The sequence below is a fragment of the Amphiprion ocellaris genome, chromosome 6 (assembly GCF_022539595.1).
Source record: "Amphiprion ocellaris isolate individual 3 ecotype Okinawa chromosome 6, ASM2253959v1, whole genome shotgun sequence".
Classification (NCBI taxonomy): Eukaryota; Metazoa; Chordata; class Actinopteri; family Pomacentridae; genus Amphiprion; species Amphiprion ocellaris.
This window is the reverse complement of record NC_072771.1, coordinates 32,517,750-32,538,330: the sequence shown is the minus strand read 5'-3', so window position 1 is coordinate 32,538,330 and position 20,581 is coordinate 32,517,750. Positions and strand designations below refer to the sequence as shown.

Genomic DNA, 20,581 nt, shown 5'->3' with positions numbered 1-20,581 from the left:
TGTAAGAAAAAAAACAGAAATAACACGCCACGCTGCAAAAGTGTCAAATTGTTTATTCTGCATCAGCTTTTTATATTCAAACCAGGATACGTTATAATTTCATTTAAAAAAAAAAACACTTTATAGACTAAACCCCCACTGATCAACATTTTGTATCAATCCACCAGCTGAGCAGCGTTAAGGAGAAACTGGACTCCAACGACACTCCTTTATCAACATCATATGTTGACTTAATTGTTCTTTGTAATTGTAGAAGCGAACCTAAATGTTACATAAATAATTGTCGATTTGGATATTTTTGTTGCGCATATCTGCATTGATCAGTTGAGTCCCATGACTAAGTCGCGCTGCTGACATAAGAAGGCCTAAAACCAGAGTTTAAACGCACCAAACCCGCCAGTCTTTCCCTTTCTCTGCCATCTTGCAGGTAAAGTTGCCAGGGGTCCGAGTTTGAGAAAGTGGCCAAACCCTCCCACAGTGGGATGTTTTCTCTGCTGCACTCTGGGCTGGTTTCTATTCAAATGTGGGTCAGGGGTGAGGAAGCCTAACGTCATAAGCTTGCAACATGGCGTCCCGAAGGCTGTGAGATGAGCAAGAGGATGGTAAAGAACGCTTGAGAACGATCCTACCGATGTAATAAGGTATTTCTCCTCCATTATTTCTCTTTAACGTGGATTGTAAACGCGTAACGGAGCCGCTTTCGTGCCTGTTTGGTTCGGATCGGTTTCCCTCACAGCTGCTGCAAGAATCGCAAGGCTTTTCGGCACGGTGGTGCGTGTTTTTTTTTCCCCAACGGCGTGCCAACAAAAAGGGGCTCCGCTGGTGCCTGTTCTGGCTCTACCAGCCTGCCTGGCAAGCCGAGAGAATCCGGTATTCTCTCGAACACGTCGCGGATCCTTGCGCGAAACCGCAAAGTAGATTGTTTGCAAATGCTGTGGCGTTTATTTTAGCGTCGTGGGCTTCCATGAGATGCCCCACAGGACAGGAGTGTACCAGATAATTACCAGGCTGGCAAAGCACACCAGGCGACGGGGGGGAAAAGATTCACAAACGGCTTTAGCGAAATGTTCCCACACTTCACCACGTTTAATCGTCTTTTTATAACCCGATGTGTTGAATGAATTGTTTACCAGAATGCGTGGTGATGAGCGGAAGGTTTCATTTAAATCGATCGCGGTCATGTAAGCACAGCGGACTTTTCTAAATGGAATTGAATTGCACTTTCTGTGATAAATGAAGCGATTCTGTGGATTTTACGCACGGTGGGGTTTTTTTGCGCATTCTCTTGATAATCGTGGAGATGTTGCAGTCGATACCAATAGTGTAACCTGCATTGTTTATATGTAGGTTAAGCCACCGTGGTCTTGGGTAGGGCTGATTAAAATATGATTCAACAGGACTGACTTGCAAATGAACCCAGTACAGTGAGGGCGCAGATAGTTTCTGGGTTTAAAACGCTCTTTACCCAACATGGACTCTACCGATGCGGTGGATTGTGTATGTCTTCATAGCCTATAGGTGGACTGGTGCTATACATCGACCATCTTTGTGATCGGATACTGGGTGGGTGTAACGTTACATTGTGACCCAAAACTGCTGTATTTCATACCAACAGGGCTGCATGACGGTGATTTTCTGTCTTTAAATGACCGCTCGGGTAGAAAAAAACAAGTAATTCTAATCGAAAATTAGATTATCAAACTCGATTGAACCACAAATCACCCGGTTGCTTATCAAACAATGTATGTGTTCAGGTGTGAAGGCAGCTCGGCTCCCCGGGTGATTAGTGTTGTTGAAGTACCAAGGGGCATGGCGATAATAAGGCACAGGAATGCCAGTAATGTGTGTTCTCTTGACTGGCTGCTGTTTTGTATGACCACATTTCAGTTCTGCAAAAATATTTTCACGTTACTTCTGCTTTACATTGCTTAGTTTCGATTGGGGGAAAAATGGCAGAGTAAACAAGATGCAGTTAAATTCTATGTATGTGAAGATTCTCAGTCATGCAGGTCACGGTGGTCATAGGAGCTTCAGTAAAAAGCAACTGGACTTCCCCTGTGGTTTGTTTTTACATTTATATGGCAATTATGTGTCTCACCATATGTCACTCGTGTTGGTGCTACAGTGAAGTCTGTGATGATGATATTTATGTTCTTGTTTGCAGTTTAATTGCACAAAATTGCCTTTCTCTACTTTGAATACACCCTCTGCAGTTGTTACTGTAAGCTCATTTCAAGCAGGCATTTCTTTTGCTTTTTTTGGCACTGTCCTTTAAAACTCATGTCTTATGAAAGTTGTGTATTACGGCAATATAAAGATAAATCCCATCTGTTTTCACAACATCTTATCCTGTTCAGAGTTGCAGGGCGCTGCAGCCTATAATATGAAGATTACAAGATGTTATTTTGGCTGGCTACACCCAGCCTGAAGTGTTGCTGGAGTGTTTAGTCGAACCGCCTGCTGGCTGAATGATTAGTTCAGTTGTGCTTTTCAACAAACACAAGATTTTTCAAGCCTGGACGAGGTGCATCCAAACAACATTTTGCGCTTTTATGTACATTATCAAATTTTGTGAGGCTTCTGAAGCTAGAATAGGGCCTCCTGGCTGTCCTGCCTTAAGCGTGTGATGATATCAGTGCTGCATCTGTAACAGCAATAGGGTTTGAAGACAGTAGTGCAATTGTGAGTAATTGACCAGATAGTGTTATAAATATCAACCTGAAAATGTGTTATTTAGGCTCATGTGGCAGATCAGTAGCAAACTAGTGTCTTTACTGAAACACCAGAAAGGGTTTAATACTGACTATTCAGTGTAATGCAGTGCACTTTTACATAGGAGATGTAAGAGTAAAACAAGTTAATTAAGGCCATTAAAACGACCAAGTCAAGTCAGCTGATCAGAGTGACTAGTTTCATTGATTACTGTGGACTACAAAGTCAGGCCTGGAGGCTAATGTGAGGCCCTTGCGTGTGTGTGTTTGTGTTTGTTTGTGTGCCTCATGATCCTCATGATCGGCTGGTCTTGCCTCACCCTGCTTGTCCCTTCCCCTTCTCAACACACACACCTGTGTAGAGTGTGATCATGGCTTACAGTGGCATGTGTGGGCAGCACAATGCAGTAAGAAGGCTACTTAGGCTATATGTTCTGCTGACATATAGAGCGAGGACTTATAGATTGTGCTCGGCTGCTGTAGCCGTACGGATCCGTCTTCTGTTCTGCGCTGCCTCGCTGTCCGAGGGCTAGTTTGGTTTGTTTAGTGAATAAAGTACCTCGGGGCAGGGTTGTTGTTGTTCTTTAAGAAGAAGAATGTGGAATGTAGTGCTGATAGCCAGAAGGTTACGCAGTGTTTAAAGGCTGGAGGAGGAGGAGGAGGAGGGGGTGGCAGCTTGGTTAAACCTTGGACCATACAGGGTCTCGCCTCACCCAGCAATGCTGTCCTCAGCCCAGGCTTTAGGCACCAGGTCATGTGCTAATGCAGCTTTTTAAAGGTGTGAGCTGGTGGTGGGTTGAGGTTATCCCATCAGGTTTATTCTCTCAAGACAGAGGCCCCTTTATCACACCAATCATCTGCTCATTTGTCAGTGGAGTGGTTGATTACTTTTGGCGAGGGAACACAGTGGGATGCAATGTGCGTGCATACCAATTGAAAGTCTCAGCGTTTGTTTCAGTCTTGGTTTAATTTCTCCAGGGAGCAGTTTGGATGAATCACAAAATACAACTCAGAGCAGAGGTGCACATTTGTACATACACCCATGACAGAGAGAAATAGTAGTAATGCACCAAGTAGAGTTGGCTTTGAAGTTTCCAATTTGGCATCTTGGTAAATACTTGGATTGTTCTTCTTAAAGTCTAACTAAGCGCTTGTGTAAGCTTCTACCTTCATATTTTTTTTCTTTTTAACAATGAAAGCACATTCAGGTCGTCAGTCAACAAGAAAGAAAAATGCAGACTTTTAAGACTGCAACAGACAATGATTATATTCCTTGTTGTTTATTCTGTCAGTTATTTTCTCAGTCAATTAATTTGTTGTTTGGTCATGTGAAAAAAATGGTGGAAAATATCCGTCAGCATTTCCACAAAGTCAGAGATGAAAACCTCAAATGTCTTGTTTTGTCCACAACCCAAAGATAATACGTTTACTGTCATTGAAGAGTAAAGAAACCAGAAAATATTTAAATGTAAGAAGCTAGCTGGAATCAAATAATTTCTTTTCTTAATAAATGGCTCAAATCGATTATCAAGCAAGCTGACAATAAACTGATTTATCAACTAATCATACAGCTCTACATTCTATATGCCAAAGCATTGTTTTACATGTTTAGATGTTTGATTCTTGTGACAGTATTTGAAAATAAACTGTGTCCAACTTGTTTAACCTAAAACTGCTTGATGCTGAAACTGCAATATTCAACAAGGCATATGATAGGATTTGGATATGATCATTCATCATTATTCAGTACCTGATTAAAGCTTAAAAGCAGTTCTGTCAGCTCAGAAATATTGGATTAGTTGCATATGCCGTTGTAAAGGACAAGCATTCAGATCCACTTTCCTCAGACTTTAAATGTTTCTTTTGGATATGAGTCTTCTTATGAGACAAAAACATAAATTTTTGTTTGAAAATTTACAAACAAAAGGTCTCTGTGGCTTCTACTTTGTTCTCTATTATTATTCTGCCCTGTCCTGTCTGTTTTAATGGGCTCACATCTTATTTTTAATGTTTAGCTGTAGCTTTTAAATCATGACATTAAATTGTTTCATGCTCATGTTTTATTTTGACTTGATTTAAATGGGAGTGGGCCACAGTCTATAAAATATAAGGGTGGAGTTTGTGGCCCAGTTTAGACAACTGCGTCTAGCACCCTCCTCTAAAATAAATGTGGAGGAGGAGTAATGGCACACATGAAAAGGCAGTCTTCTATACCTAGTCGTCATCTAGATTTGGCTGCAGTTGTAGCATCTAGGGTTGCTTGTTGATGACATGCTACCACAGAATAACTGTGGTACTGAATAACTTCATACCTGTTTGTCAAGTTACAATATAGGAAAAAAAAAACACACCTTACAGTTCTATCACACAAAGGAAATCCTCAAAAAAGCAGTTATTTTTCCTTTGACTAGTGTTGATGCCCAGCACAAAGTAGAGCCTGAAATGCAAAAAAAAGGTTTGATTACAGGTTTAGTCTTGCAGAGGACTCTTGTGAGTGATTGCAGCCCAGCGCTGGCACATCTGAGGTACACAGCAGCCACCGCTAGCTGTCCTGTGATGAAGTGAGCGGGACTTTTTCTCATTCCCCTGCACCCTAGGCAGGACTTGTTTGTCTGCAACATGAAGTGCCTGACACAAAATGAGTCTTAATTGGAAGGGTTCTGCCCAGACTGTGGCACAGTTATTGTAATTCATGTAGCCCCCCTTCTGCCGTGCAGCGCTCTGATCATGCACCTGTTCACTAGCATTTTAGATCCAGCAGTTCTGCAAAAATTCATACCTCTGAGACAGTTCAGATCTGCCTTTATGTCTCGTCTTAATGTTTTTGAGCTTCACTACAGCAGGACGTCTCTCCTGCAGCTTTTCTGAAAAGATTATATCCAGAATTGGATCAGTGTTCAGAATTCCAGCAGACTCTCTGCTTCACAGCTTTTCAACCATTTGCTATGGAGACGTGAGCACAGGCAAGATTTTATTTCAAGCAAAGAGCACAGCAAGTGATTTCAATTGTTATTTTTACCCTCCATTGTCAATGAAATAAATAATCTGTGTATTCTGCCCCCATGATGAACTCTCTCTTGATCTATCACTGGTTATAGTTTTAAAAAATGTAATTGTACTAAGCTTTCAGATTGAACTGTGTGTTTAAAATGCTTTCTAATTGAAAACTGAAGCATTGCTCCCTTTCTCCATCGAAATCACTAAAGTACTGCTGACTTCATGACTTGGATTTGTAAATTTGATGGAAACAAGTTGCAAGGTTTCCATAAATGTGATGAGGGATTAGGATAAAACAATTAACGGTAGATTTCAGCTGGAGATGCCTAATTTCTTTAACGTGTATGTTTAAGAGACGTTTTACTTGTGTGAAAAGTTCAGACAGGCAAAGTATCCGTAGTAGTAGCAGGATGGAAAGAAACATCATTATTCATCACCTTTGTAGCCAGTCAACCTCTGGCATTAAAAAGAAGTTGTAAAACATGCAAACTGAGGAAATACCTGAAGTTCTCCCACTGCACAGTTAAGTGCCCCAATTAGGTGCCCCGATACTCATTAAGTATGCCTGGATTAAAATCACCTGCTTATCACCTGCATGTAACTGCAAGTTTATCAGTACCAAGGCTAGTGCAGATGTGTTCTCCAGTTCCCTGATTTGCAACAATAACCTGTTACTTTTTGCCTTGCTGTGGACAAAGGTGTGGAATCCTAATAAATGTTTTGTGATAGGCCTGCAGCTTTTCCTCTGATGCTGCAGACATTACATAAGTGTAAAGAAACACATAGAGTGGATAGCTGAAAAGCCCAGCTGTTTGGTTTAATCTCCTCCTTGTACGTCGAGCTGTCCCTTCACTTCGGAGGAAAAGCCAGATAATTGCGGCGCCCACAAGTGCTGCATGGATCAACCTTCACCCATGCAGCAGCGTCAGCCATCTTGAAATGGCTCAGAGGTGGTTGCTTGGTGTTTGTATTTCAAACTGGCTTTGTACCATCCCCCTAAACCCTCCCCCACTGCCTCTGCCCACCAGCATACTCTGAGTGTGTGTGTGTGTGTGTGTGTGTGTGTGTGTGTGTGTGTGTGTGTGTGTGTGTGTGTGTGTGTGTGTGTGTGTGTGTGTGTGTGTGTGTGTGTGTGTGTGTGTGTGTGTGTGTGTGTGTGTGTGTGTGTGTGTGTGTGTTTGTTTAAGTGCACTGTCTCTCTTGGTGCACTGCAAGTCCTTTGGCTCCTGTACGTGATTGCCTCTCATTCTCTGTCCACTTCAGTCTCTCCTGCCTACCTACCTGTCTCCTCTACCGATCCGTTCCACAATACCAGTTCTACAGTCATTACTGGCTATTGTTTAAAGGAAACCTGGAAGTAAAACCCTGCAATAAAACCTTGGCTGAATATGTTTTTTTCAAAATCCTGCTCTTCCTGTTTTCTATTGGTTGTCAGCAGATGACCTTTCGCAGTAGTAGGGTGTGCTTTGTTATTGCGCCACAGGACTTTGCCTCACCTCTGGCCTCTCTTGGCTCTCTACCCTCTGCTCAGGAGATTAGTGCCACAGCCCACTGCTCCCTCGATCACCTTCCCTGCATGCACAAACACCGGCTCTGAAAGGTTTACTAACTTGCTGTTTAATTCATAAACTCCTTTTAAAAAAGGATGCAATGACAGGTGGCAGTAAATGAAGTCAAACCTAATCATCCAGATCTCCAGTTTAACCAGCTAAATTTAGAGAAAGACATTTATTCACAGCTTGGGGCACTTTGACGCTAGTCGCTAGTTTGCAGTGCCAAACCAACACACACGGATACTTTATCCTGATCATGTCTGTCAGTTGTGTGCAAACATCTCTGTCTGCTCATCTCCTCCTCAGCAGGCTTCTGAAACAAGTCAAGGTTGAGGCCAAGCAGCGGGGTGCTGTGTTTTTAAAATGAGGTTGCCCTCTCCATCATCAAGCCATAGTTTTTGAAAAGGTTAACACTGCAGGCAAGGTAAGCTGATCCTGTGCCTGTGCTTGAAGGGCAACATCTGCCCTGGTCTGTTACAGTCCGAGGCTGGCTTTGGTTGGTATGTGGTGCCATATTTGGTGGGAGCAAGTCTCCTTCTTCCTGCCCCCCTGACCAGCTATCATGCCACCTCTCAATGTCCATGCCAGTCATCGCAGGGGGCTTAAAAATACGGGGATCTAACCTCTGTACAGAAAGCTGCTGGCCAACTATGTAACATTATGCATAGGAACTAGTCATCCTGCATACTGGAAACACCTTTCTTGCTGTTCTCCTAGGATCATCTTTCTAACAGTTCACCCATCCCTGACTTTACACTCCAACTGTGACGCTGCAGTGGGAGAACAACAGACAACATGCAGTGTTGAAATTTTTTTTTTTTTTTAGAGTGCAAAGAGTGTCATGCACTCACAGATGGAGCTACAGTGATGGTACAGGCCCTGTCTATCCCCTGTGGTATAACTCCTGTTTTCCTGGGCAGCATCGCTGGAAGGGGAGCTGGGCCTACACGTGTCCCACCCTAGCTGCATATAGATCAGCCGTAATCCATTAGCAGCTCCCTGGAATCCAGCCGGCACAGCACTGGAGGGGCCAGGGGGAGAGCGTAGCTGTGTGGGTGATGGGGGGAGGAGAGGGAGAACGAGGGATGAGAAGAGGAGGGGGTGGGGGAGGACTTTTTTTTTTTTTTTTTTTTTTCTCCCCTCCTGAGCTGGCTTCTCTACTCTGAGCCCAGCCCCCTTTTATGTCGGTCTGCTGGAAAAGCCTCTTGAATCCCCCCATAAAGCCTGCAGAGGTGTGTGTGTATGTTAAGCGAGAGACTTGAATGATATATGGCTTCCTGGCTGGCATCGTAGCAGAGGCCCTTCTTTCTCTCGCAGCCCTCTTCTCCATTACCGCCTGCAGGGTTGAATGCCGTAGACCCCTGTAGCACATTTCTGCGATTAACAGATCTGGGTTATCCGTTCCCGAATAGCTCATTATGATTCACATTGGGGATGATGAACTGTTCCTGGGATGCGTCTTGTGTGCCCGGTGAGAGGCTGGTGAAGGTGGGAAGATAAAGAGAAAGGTGGAGATGGTGCGGAGGAAAAACGGGGGAAGGGAGGAAGGCCGTGAGTAGAAGTGTCAAAGCAGAGCAGGCAAGTCCAGGCCTGGACCAGAGAGTAATGATCCTCCAGCTGATTGTATCAGCTCGTCTGACTGTGGCAGAGCCAGCTTTGACACATCAACCAGCCATCACCACTTTACAGTTCTAACCTGCTTGTTCTTGTAGGGTTTTCAGTACCAGACAGTTTTCACAATGGCATGTTGTCAGTTCACTTCAGATAATTAGATGAAGACCATAGAATGTTATATTGTAGAGAGAAACCCAACAATTCCAAAGATTCCCTTTGAGCAGCTCTTTGGTGACGGTGAGAAAGGAAAAAAAACTCTTTTAACTGAAGGAAACCTTTCAGTTTACCACCCTTTACAAGCCTTCATCTTACATTGTCATTTTCTTACCACCAGTACACATTCTTAATTTGTGTGTTTGTTATACTGTCCCTAGGCTGTGTGGTGATTATTAAACTTAAATGTAGGGGTTTGCTAGTATATTTGATAATCTGAGAAAGGTGTGATGCAAAATGTAGTTATGGGGCTGGAAATTTCAGATTTTTTGACGATGTATAGAGAGCCAATGCAAGTGTGCTAAAACCTAACTTTCTCAAAGTCAATAGACCATCTTAATGATGAACTGCATTTTTTATTTTATACATTTGTGCTTGGATAGTATACACACAAAATACTTGCAGCAGACTAGCTGCTTCTGAGCCTGCATAGCAGCTTGTTTGGATAAAACACAGTACATGCGTGTATCAGTCACTAGGGTTTGCAGTGTATTATGAAACAGTAAATCTCTAGGTTGGCACGGGGTTAAAATGGCAAATTTTCACATGTATTTACGGCTTGAGTTAAGTATTTCTCTGCATTACTGTGTAATCGCTTGTAATACCGTTTACCCGGCTGTAGTCAGGGGCATTAAAGATGTGTGTCCATTTTTCTTGCATGCCCATTGCCTTAAGACTGTGTTAAACATGAGCCACAGCCAGAACTTCCTGCCTCAACCAAAGCACACTGCTACTGTTACCATCTTTGAATCTCTTGCATTAAATTTCATTAACAAAATGTAAGTTTTTAGTGTCAGACTAGAAACAGAGCTCTGTGGCATGTAGTAGGTCATTAGCATGTGGTTTAACAGTGAATGAGATTGTCCTAATTTCATAAATTAAGGCCTCTCTGGAGGATCGAGTGGTGCTGTCCTTGTCTTTGAGCCACACCCTCCCCCCTCCTCTTCAGCCCAAGTTCCTGTGTAGTTTTACCTGCTCAGGTGTCACCTAATCCCTCCCCCCCGGCACTGCTGTGCCACCGACCCCCCACCCCAGACAATGGGGCAGGGCTGACATTACCATGACCTAATGGAGGCTAGAGTGAGCCGAGTTTCCAAAGAGGGCACCCCACCGAAACTAGAGTTACTCCAGCGAGATAGGGAAGACGAGCTGAGAGGGAGGCACCTTAGAAAAGTAGTTACTTTACCCTTTCCTCTTCTCCACCCCTGTGGCTTTTGTGCCAGAACAGTGGCAATGTGTACAATCAGAACTTGATCCATGTAGGGTTGCAATTTGTTTAAAAAGGAAGATGAGAGGGAGGGATAGGTTCCAGTTTCTAGGCCGCTGTGTGATTATGTGGCATGCTGTGCTAATAGTTTGTTAATTTCCCCACGAGGGCTAAAAGCTTCGATTGATGTACTCGCAGTGGGAGTCATAAGAAATGTAGCTTAATTGTTCGTTGTGTGGGACATGCAAGCACTGTACATGTTAATTAAACCAGTCTCGGGGGGGAAAAAAAGTACTGTTTTGAAGATAAGCAAGCTCTGTTTTTGTACTAAAGCTTTGCATTCTGCCTTGACCAAGCTAACATAAGACACTGCATATTCAACATTTTTGCTTTTTTCTCATGAGATGTCAACTCCATTTATTTGTACTCTTTTGTAAAGATCACGACTCTTAATTTCTTTACTATGGCTCATATACTGTATTAAACAGCCCATCAGCTGAATTTCTGACAGTACCATACTTTTCACATCAAACTAACCACCTTTTCTTTTTTTTTTCCTCCAGCTTCAGGTGGTGCTCGTGTAGGAAGAGAGAGAAGGAAAGACGGAAGGAGGAAATGGAACTGCCAAATCATGCCAAACAACTGCTGCTGCAACTCAACCAGCAGAGAGCCAAGGGCTTCCTGTGTGATGTTATCATCGTGGTGGAGAATGCGCTCTTCCGTGCCCACAAGAACATCCTGGCGGCAAGCAGCATCTACTTCAAATCTTTGGTCCTCCACGATAACCTCATTAACCTCGACACAGAGATGGTTAACCCCTCTGTATTCAGACAAGTTCTGGACTTCATCTACACTGGCAAGCTCCTGTCCTCATCAGACCAGAGCAGTGAGCAGAACTTCAGTGCCCTCTTAACCGCAGCCAGCTACCTCCAGCTCCATGACCTCGCTGCTCTGTGCAGAAAGAAGCTCAAGCGCAGTGGTGGGAAACCCCTGCCAGGTAAACCCTCCACTCCAGGTCCCCTTAGCCGCTTACGCCTCAACAACCAGCGCCTTTCCTCTTCTACCCCTGCTGGCCCCAACAACCACTATCCTCCAACCCCTTCCGATACTGACCAAACACAGCCAGATGAAGGCCTTCGGGACAAGCTCTCAGATGATGAGATGTTTGTTGGCAGCTCTGGGAGAAACGGGAATGGGGGCAACGGCAGCAGTAACGGTAACCTCAGTAGTGGAGGAAGTGCTGGGGAGCCAGACCTTGGACTAGACCTGTCCAAGAAGAGTCCTCCTTCTGCGGGCACAGCCACTGATGCCCTCAGCCCGCACAGCAACTCCCAAGAATCCCCTCAATCTGCCTCAGTATCCACAACCAACAGTGCCTCACTGGACGACTCTTCTACTACCCTACCAGGTGGTGACACCTGCGCCTCAGAGACCATGGAGCTCAATTCCTCCTCTAAAACTACAGAGGAAACTCAAAACCAGCCTGATGGGCCTCCACCGCAGAAAAAATCCCGGCACGGTGCTCGCAAGAATGAATGGCCTAAGAAGGAGGCTTCAGGGTTGAAGTCTGAAGATCACGACAGGCCCCTGGTCAATGGTGTGATTGTGGGTCCTAAAGATGGCCGCTCCTGTGGGATTGGAGGGGGCAGTGGTAGCAGCTTTGCATCTGACCAGTCTTTCCAGTGTAAAGATGAGGAAGAAGGAGGAGAGAACGGCCAGGACCACAGCGAGGAAAGTGGTCAAAGTGATGGGGAGAGTGCAGGAGGTGGAGGAGGAACAGGAGGGGGACACCACAGCGCCAACTATGTGTACCGGCAGGAAGGTTTTGAGCCAGCATTCGGAGACAACCTCTATGTGTGCATTCCCTGTGGTAAAGGCTTCCCCAGTTCAGAGCAGCTCAACGCTCACGTGGAGACACACACTGAGGATGAGCTCTACATCAAAGAGGAGGGAGGGACTTTTGTGAAAGAGGAAGATGAGGAGGAGGCTGAGGACCTCTCTGCCCCTGTAGGTCCCTCCAGCTTTGGCTCTGAAACGCGTCCGTTCAAGTGTACAGTCTGCAGTAAGAGCTACAAAGACCCAGCGACGCTGAGACAACATGAAAAGAGCCACTGGCTGACGAGGCCCTTCCCCTGCAACATCTGTGGCAAAATGTTCACCCAGAGGGGAACCATGACACGTCACATGCGCAGCCACCTAGGCCTCAAGCCATTTGCATGTGAAGAGTGTGGCATGCGCTTCACACGCCAGTACCGTCTGACAGAGCACATGCGTGTCCACTCTGGAGAGAAGCCGTACGAATGCCAGCTATGTGGAGGGAAGTTTACCCAGCAGCGCAACCTCATCAGTCACCTGAGAATGCACACCTCACCCTCTTAGAAATGCGTCAAGCCAAAGAACTCTGGGAATAGAAAAAAAAAAAGAAACATTTCTCTACCTTTTTTCCATCTCAAAAGCAAAGAAATGCACGCACACACACACACACACACACACACATTCACATGCAGACACAAACAGTTCTACGCATTAATTCCAGTTTAGCCCCGGCTAAGTGAATGATGTAGCTGTTAGCCACAACACGCTCTTGGTGATGGTGGCATCTTCAAGTCATCATTTATATCAAATGACGTCTGCTCACCTCTCAGGAGTTCCAGAGGGACGATTTACTCCTGTCTCTCTCCAAAGTCACGAAGCCATGGTGAAGTGGCACGACTTCTGGTCTGTTAAATGTGAATGTGGGTACTGATGTAATGTCAAGCCCCCTCACCTCATACCCTTCAGCAGCCTTCCTCTCTTCTACCTTTGAGCATTGAAGTCTTTGAGTTTTTCAGATTGTTCCTCAAGCAGATGAACTGAAGAGTCCCCTCTGTACTCCAGAGCTATTTTGACCAAAAAAGAAAACCCGTGCAAACAATACTGGCAATAATTCAGCAAAAAGATTATTTTTACCCTGACAGCTTTATATCCTACATTATCTTGGTGATGGGTATCTGTATGTAAGAAGAGGTTTAACTGGGTTTGGGACCATCTCCATGCTTTAACTGAAAGTCCTGGAAGAAGGGTCATTTTGGGATGACATTGGATTAAGTTTTAGTTTTAACAGATGACAAATATTCAAAGTCCTCTCTACGGCTGTTTGCGTCAATGTAGAGAAGGTTTTCATTGTTTTCAGTTTTTGCCTGCTAGTGCTGCCAGGAGTGACTCCTGGTTGGAAAGATGAACCCCTTGAGGTACTTGTTTTACTTAAAGAACTTGTAATGTTTCAGTGAATGTTTAAACTGGAAGGTCTTGGGATGTTTCTTGTGGAGGGGAGGGGTGTGGGTTTGGGTTTGGGAGGGTGGTTTAATGGGGATAGGGAGAGGGTGTTTTAGACTGAACTTTATGCTCAGTGGGTACGTTTATTTTTCTGTCTGTATAGCTTTCCTCCCCTCAGAAAAAAAGAAAAGTCTATTTATATAGGCTTGTGACCTCGCTACCTCTGATTACTCTTACGAATTCTATGTTGATTAGTTGAAAGTTCCTATGTAATTAATTGTAAAAAGTGTGTAGATTATGGTAACTTTTCACCTAATGCTTTAACCTGCCCATCTCTCAACACAGGTTTTTGATGCTCATAGATTTTACACATTAATATTGTTTTTAGCTGTTGTTTATACTTGTCAAATATAGCTTTTTCAGGTGCCCTGTTCATTGTGGCCCCACTTCAAAGTGTACTGTAGCTTCCTGCCTGGAGCAAGTAGTGCTTAGTTGGTTAGTTTAGATGTATAGTGTTCCAAAGATCTTATGAATGTTGAGGAGAACAGAGCTAACTAACAAACATTGCTAGACAAGTTCATAACCAAAGTTTTAAAAAGATGTACTTAAGATATATAGCATACTAAATTATTTCACTTTTGATTTTCTTTTTGCTGTATAAAACAAATTATGAATTATATTCTAAGTCCAGACAAAGAAGTTCACTCTTTTGATGGAGTTTTGGCCAATGACTCTGAGACTGACGAAGATTCTTGTGGTTTGCAAGGAAAGCTTGTGCTGATTGGTGGGCCGGTATAATGTAAACTTTACCACCTAACGAAAAACTGGTAAAGTTTAAAGACATGTTCCCTGAATGTGTTTTTTTGTTTCTTTTCGTTTGTATCCAGAGTCCTTATCACTTTATATTCCCTGACTTTAAAAACAGGACTTGATGACATTTTATGTGTTCTGTTCAGACCAAAAAAAAAAGAAAAGAAAGGAAAAAAAAAGATAGGAATTATAATCAGAGTTTTAATGTGAAGTTCAAGTTGCTTGTTAGTTTTTTGAGCCAGACTTGTGAAAACTTGTAATAAGAAGGGAGAAACAGAGATGCACTGGACAGCTGGACAACTCGTTGGTCTCCTGCAGCATCCTTTTGTTTCTGATTGTATTCCATTATATCACAGAATGACTTTAAATTATTTTTAAACTATTTTAATCTTTACCTCATCATAAGCAACCACAAGTTGGAAATGGCCCCTCTGTTGTCTGTAGGTTTCACGGAAACCTGTCCAGTGTATCGCCTCTTAACAGTTCCACTGTGGAGCATGAACCTTCACTACAAGTTTTTGGTATAGGCATTCCTCTGTTATGTTGGTTTATCTGTCCTCTTGATTTTATTTTTTAATTCCTCCTTCGTCCTCATGTTATGGTCTGTGAAATGTTTATCATAGGGATGCAGCTACAGTTACACAAACATCACTACCGTTTTAAGGTACCTGCGTCCTGGACTCCCAGAGTTGTTACTTGGTTTTGTTGGATGTCGGTGTCTTGCTGTTGAGCAGTTGCTGTTTAGTGATTGCATGGTACATCTGATTTCTTCACACTCCCCAACCCCCCCCCCAACCCACAAACATGTTATTTATCGCCTGATACATTGTTGCTTGTGACCTCTTCTAGCATAAGAGGGAGTCCACAATGCATTGCCTTCAAACGTTATTGTACTTGTCAGCACTTACTGCAGTACAGCGTAAAGTCTGTAATGCAAGCAGTGTTTTTGTACAACAAGATCTCTAGCCATCTCTGCAAAAGATTTTGCAGCTGCATTTGAATGCTTGCTTGTATGACATAACGAAGAAAGAAAAAAAAAATACGAACTCCAAACTGTGACCATACTACTACTACTACTACTACTACTATTACTACTACTACTAGTACTACTACTATTCAAATACTTCAGGGATTGTTCTGCATCTGTGAATGCAGGCTCTCAGCTACATTTGTAAGATATAGCATTGTATCAATTTCTCTGTATTTTAATCATGGGAAAAGCAAAACACTAGTTTCATATTTAAGACAAACAGGGGGGTACTTTTTCAACTAACACAAAAAGCCTTGACAAAGGCGAGGCAGCTCAAAACAAGTCTACATTTTAGTTAGTTACACAGTATGTTCAGAAATAGTTGCAAAGTTGTACAAAGAACTAAGAAGAAAAAAAAAAGCTCATACCCAAATCCACAAACTATTTTTTAAACCAAAGCACATTTGAATGATTATGGAACCATGTGTGGCTCTAAAAAGAAACATATGTATTTATCTCATTGTTTACATAAACTTTAACAGTTTTACAGACCTCAGTGGAGGCTCGGCCAACCAGGGAGGTGGGTTTTGTGTGGGGTTTTTTTGTTTTGTTTTGTTTTGTTTTGTTTTGTTTTGAAAAGAAGAAGATGTTTTTCCACAGAGGTTGCTGCCAAAACAAAAGCATAGCATTAAAGATGGGGTGAACTACTGCATATTCAATTAAGGGGAGGGTGTATGGTTTAGGGGCACTCCCTCCCCAAACTCCCCTCCTTGCCAGCTGGCTTTGGGGGTGACCCTGCGCCCCAGTGCTCCTGCCCTCTGGCCTGTCTTCAGATGGGACCACAGCGACGAGGGGGTGGGCGAGCAGTGCGTCCTTGACGTATCAATCAAAAGGCATTGTTAGTCAGGGTCTTTAGCTCAATGTTGTGTCTCTGTGTTTACCCAAATGCACTTGAGGACTACCTCTGCTGCGTGGGTCTCTTAAGATGTAGGAGTGGGTGGGTGATGCTTGAATGGTTCGGGTGGTTTTAGTCGTCTAACATGGTACATCTCTTATGCTGGCGGTCCTTGAAACCTATCTGGAGAATGTAGCTTTTGATTTGTGTTCACTGCATGTAAACAGGCTTCTCTGGTAGTCTTAACTGTGAATGTTATTGTCCTTTTTTTCTGCTTTTATGATGGTTTGAAACTTTTTTTTTTTTTTTTTTTTTTAGCTGCCTGTGTTTTGTGGGTAAAAGCAGCACAAACCTCTGGCTGGCCGAGCCTCAAACAAAGTTGGTGCAAACACTTATTGACAGTGTTCTTTTTTTATCAAATGTCTATTGTCAGTGATGAATGTATTTATTTCTGGGCCTGCCCTCACCTCTTCAAAGAATTTGCTCAGTGTGTGAGACTGAGGTGGAGGCAGGACCCCCCTTTTTTGTTTTATTTTTGTTTTGAGGATTTCAAGCTGAGAATCAAAAATGAGACACAAAACATAGCCATTAACCACAATCTGTGAAGTTGACCTTTTTTTGTGGGAGAACTGACTTTATTTTTTCCAACTCAAAGAAAATGGTCTATGGCATTTATTATCTTCTCAGTTATACCTGACAGTCTGTAGGGTTTTTATTTCATGTAATTCACTATGGGTGTTTTTTTGCCCATGCGTTGCTGAGTTCTCGCTGAACGAACTGCACACTGGGGGAGTTGAACTTTCACCTCTTGTGTGTGTCTGTGGATGCAGGCAGGACACTGTCACTGCCTGTACAGAGGGGAGACTACTGTATCTTTTCAAGCTTGCTCTCCCTGGGTGTTGCCATGCTGCTGACACGAAAGAAAAAAACCCATTTACACAGCAGAAACATGCACATAATCCACACTTCGCTCCTCTGAACAGTAGTGTTCTCCTCTTGACTATTGTTACGTTTCTTGTCTTAAACCACTCGCCACTTCTTCCATCTCTTTTACACGATGTTCAAGTTTTTAGTGTCTGTTAGTTCCACATCGGAGGATTTTAGAAACGTTGGATGAGATAGCTTTACTAAGTGCACTTTGTATGTTTTCCAAAGCCTCCGGAAAAGAACCCGGACGCTCTCATATCAGTTCCGATTTAACTGACGGTTTACTCTTTGTCTTTCTCTTCTTACCTCATCATCGTTGCTGTGTTTGTTAAAATATCATATCATTATGCAGTGTTAACAAAGCTTTAAAATTGCATATACAAAGCAGGAAACTCAACCGAGAAACTGTGCTCGGCTGCAGGCGTTCAAGTTTCCATCTCATTTCTTGGTATTATTGTAGTTACACCTTTTCGCGGTTGTTACTTCTACCATCCTCTGCAGGCATTTTGTATTGTAGAGGGGCTGGTCTGTCCAGTTATTATGGAGATGCTCCTTCTTACCTCGGCAGACTAAACCAAAGCCAGTTTTAAAATGGCCTCCAGTGCCATTAAACCCTGCCTAAGCTTTATTGTCCCTTGCTTTATCTCAGATACACCTGACCCCTGCTTTAGCCCTTTGACCCTCTGTAATCTTTGTTACTGCGGAGGGGGACTGCTTCCTCTGCTCTGCTGCATTTTTTTCAGTATTTACTGTACCTCCAGTGACAATGTACAGTAGTGACAAAAAACAGAAAACACCAAATTACCTCAAAACGTTCAGTGTTTACAGAAATGTGCTATCTTGCCATTACATGTATACTTTTTTTGCCGTCCATCTGTAACCAAAATACCCTTTTTGAACTAGTTTAGAGCAGCGTATTTTCATACAGAACTTCTCATTTACTTATGTTTATGAATTTATAAAGGCACAGTGTCACCTTGATGTGCACTACATTAATGGAAAGGCATAATTAGCTGCTAAAAAAAATAAAACACTACTTGAAGAGTTGATTCGTGGAGCTGCCCATGAGGTGGGTGTATCAAGCTTCCTCTCTGGTTTTCTTCAGGAACAGCCTCTCAATAATGTATCAGGATCCATGGGCTGAGAGGCTCTGGAATGGACATGTAGGGTCTTTGCTGATGAATAATTAAAGGGCAAGAAGCCCTCCCCCTTGGCAAACAGACTTCACATGCAAAGGTGTACACGCCCAGGTGCACTTTTGATGGCATGTATACGCATAAACCTCCACCAGTGCAAACACGGATGCCACCGTCTAGACTTCAAGCACCACCTAACATGCACACACCAGTATTTAAGGTGAAATTCGCTGACCCTTTTTGTGGCTTTTGGCAGCACCCAGGCAGGGCTCTCTCTTTATCTCCACTCCTCCTCAGAGAGCTCGTATTCAGGTCAGAGCCGCCACCGTGCGTAGCGATGGGGCTCGCAAACTCAAAGTGTCATAAAAGTGTAATACAGCTGACCTCAGCACTCACAACCTTGCAGTCTTAATGTACAGCAGTGAGGAAAAATAAACTGTTATTTTATGATCTTTTCATTAAAAGCTTGATTGAAAACCAAAACTGTGTTTGTTAGTTGTTTTTTTCCCCTCTGATTGTGGTGTTGGGACGCCACACTCACTTGTTCTCTTTTCAGATATGGCCACCCTGTGTAGTTTAACTCAGGGTTGATTTGTATAGATTCTACGGACGTGCCTAAGTGATGTGTCGATACGTGATACGCAATTCATTCTTGTGAAATGAAAACCTGTTGGCAGTCTTCCTTGCATACTATAGTTATAAGGCCAGCATGTATAGGGAACAATGAAGTGAGTAAAGGGTGGGGATGAAATGACACGTTGCAGTAGTTACTAGTTCAGTGAAGCTTCCAGCGCTTGGCATTTGACACGGCACTGACTGAATTATTCAGTTATTCTTTAATTCACAGTTTACAGGAGGCAAGTGTCGTGCCAAGAGTCTTAAGTCGATAAAGCATCAATTTGTGGCAACAAGTACTTAATGCAAATGTGGTTTATGTGTGTTTGACAGATGTCATGATCTCTGAGTTATTTCCGTTTACAACATTGCTCAATTTTTCCTGTGATCCACAGGCAGTTCACACACACACACACTGTGTCTTTTACTGGCGTAGTTGTGCTACTGTAAGTTATGATGCCTTGAAAACTCTCCCATGATCATCAGACATTTGTTCTGTCTGATACAAGAATATGTAAAAATGTTTTCGGCCTTACCTGGAAACAAGGAACATAACTCCCATTTTGGAACATAACTTCACACAAGGTCACATAGGTCTTATTACTGTCCACCAAAACTCAAATGCTTGAAGCAAATAAAAATGGAGTGGAAAGCTTTGAACTGGTCTGCTGTTGCTGCAGGACAACGCGTCCGTCCACACAGCACAAGTGGCAGAAGCAGCCAAATGTTGCTTTGAACTGTTGCCCCACGAACCTTAGTCACTCAACCTGCACCTTCTGTCTACCAAAGTGAAGTCACACTTCTATAGTTGCCATTTTCAAAGTAAAGATGAGGTCATCCATGCTGAAAATGTTGACCTTTTTCCACAAAGACATAGCTAAGCTTGAACATCAGTCGACCAAGTGCATTGAAGTGACATTTTTTTGGTGAGGCCAAGAACTTTTTGAAGTACTCTCATGTGTTGCTAATTAGCATTCATATGGCTGTCTTGTGTAGCTCCTTTCTTACTTCTGGACAAACGCGGTAAAAAGGATGTTTTATGGTAACAGGAAATGTCTCAAAAATCCTTAAGAGAAATACCAGCCACAGGGAGACTGGTTTCTACATGTGGTCACAAGTAGATCCTCACAAACCATAATTGAGGGACATTTACAGCAAATATGCTGGTAACAACGGCACCAAATACAAAGCAGAGAACCACAAAAGCAATTGGCTTCCTGCTGATACTTACATGAAACGATCTACTGTCCACAAGCCTGCACTGAACTGACAACATGAGTATTAAATGAACTAGTATAAGCTCCCAGTTTAAAAAAAAAAAAAAAAGGTTAACAATGACAAGTTAAGGTTCAATGTGCTCGAACATTTCCCTTACAACTACTATGAAGTCATTGCCCATCACCCTGCACCCTGTAATTGTGAGTAGTTTCTACATTCATTTTCACCTCCTGTACTTAGGCCCGCTGTGCTAAAACACCAAGCCTTTTCCAGCCTGTTTCCATTCCCCACCCCCCAGTGACTCTTTCACATTCTCCTTTGATGCCCATGGCTGTGGGCTGCTGACCTGCCAATCACCTACATTGCACTTGCATAGATCACACATACTCGCTCGTTGACACACCCTCCTCGGGTATGTAGATGAGCTCCTTCAGCCGTCTGGTCTGCTTTACCTTCCTCA

General features: G+C 43.2%; 1 protein-coding gene across 2 annotated transcripts; it reads left to right on the top strand.

The window, feature by feature from the left end:
- Positions 1-485: 485 nt before the first annotated feature.
- hic2 (hypermethylated in cancer 2) lies at positions 486-18,771 on the top strand. Of its 2 annotated transcripts, none has more exons than XM_023293922.3 (2): positions 486-641; positions 10,859-18,771. In XM_023293922.3, exon 2 carries the CDS (start codon positions 10,911-10,913, stop codon positions 12,672-12,674), a length of 1,764 nt encoding a protein of 587 aa, XP_023149690.1. In that variant the 5' UTR covers positions 486-641; positions 10,859-10,910; the 3' UTR covers positions 12,675-18,771. The 2 variants fall into 2 exon arrangements, with proteins under 2 accessions (XP_023149690.1, XP_054867546.1); XM_055011571.1 differs by lacking the exon at positions 486-641 and adding an exon at positions 1,543-1,563.
- The last annotated feature ends 1,810 nt before the right edge of the window (positions 18,772-20,581 follow it).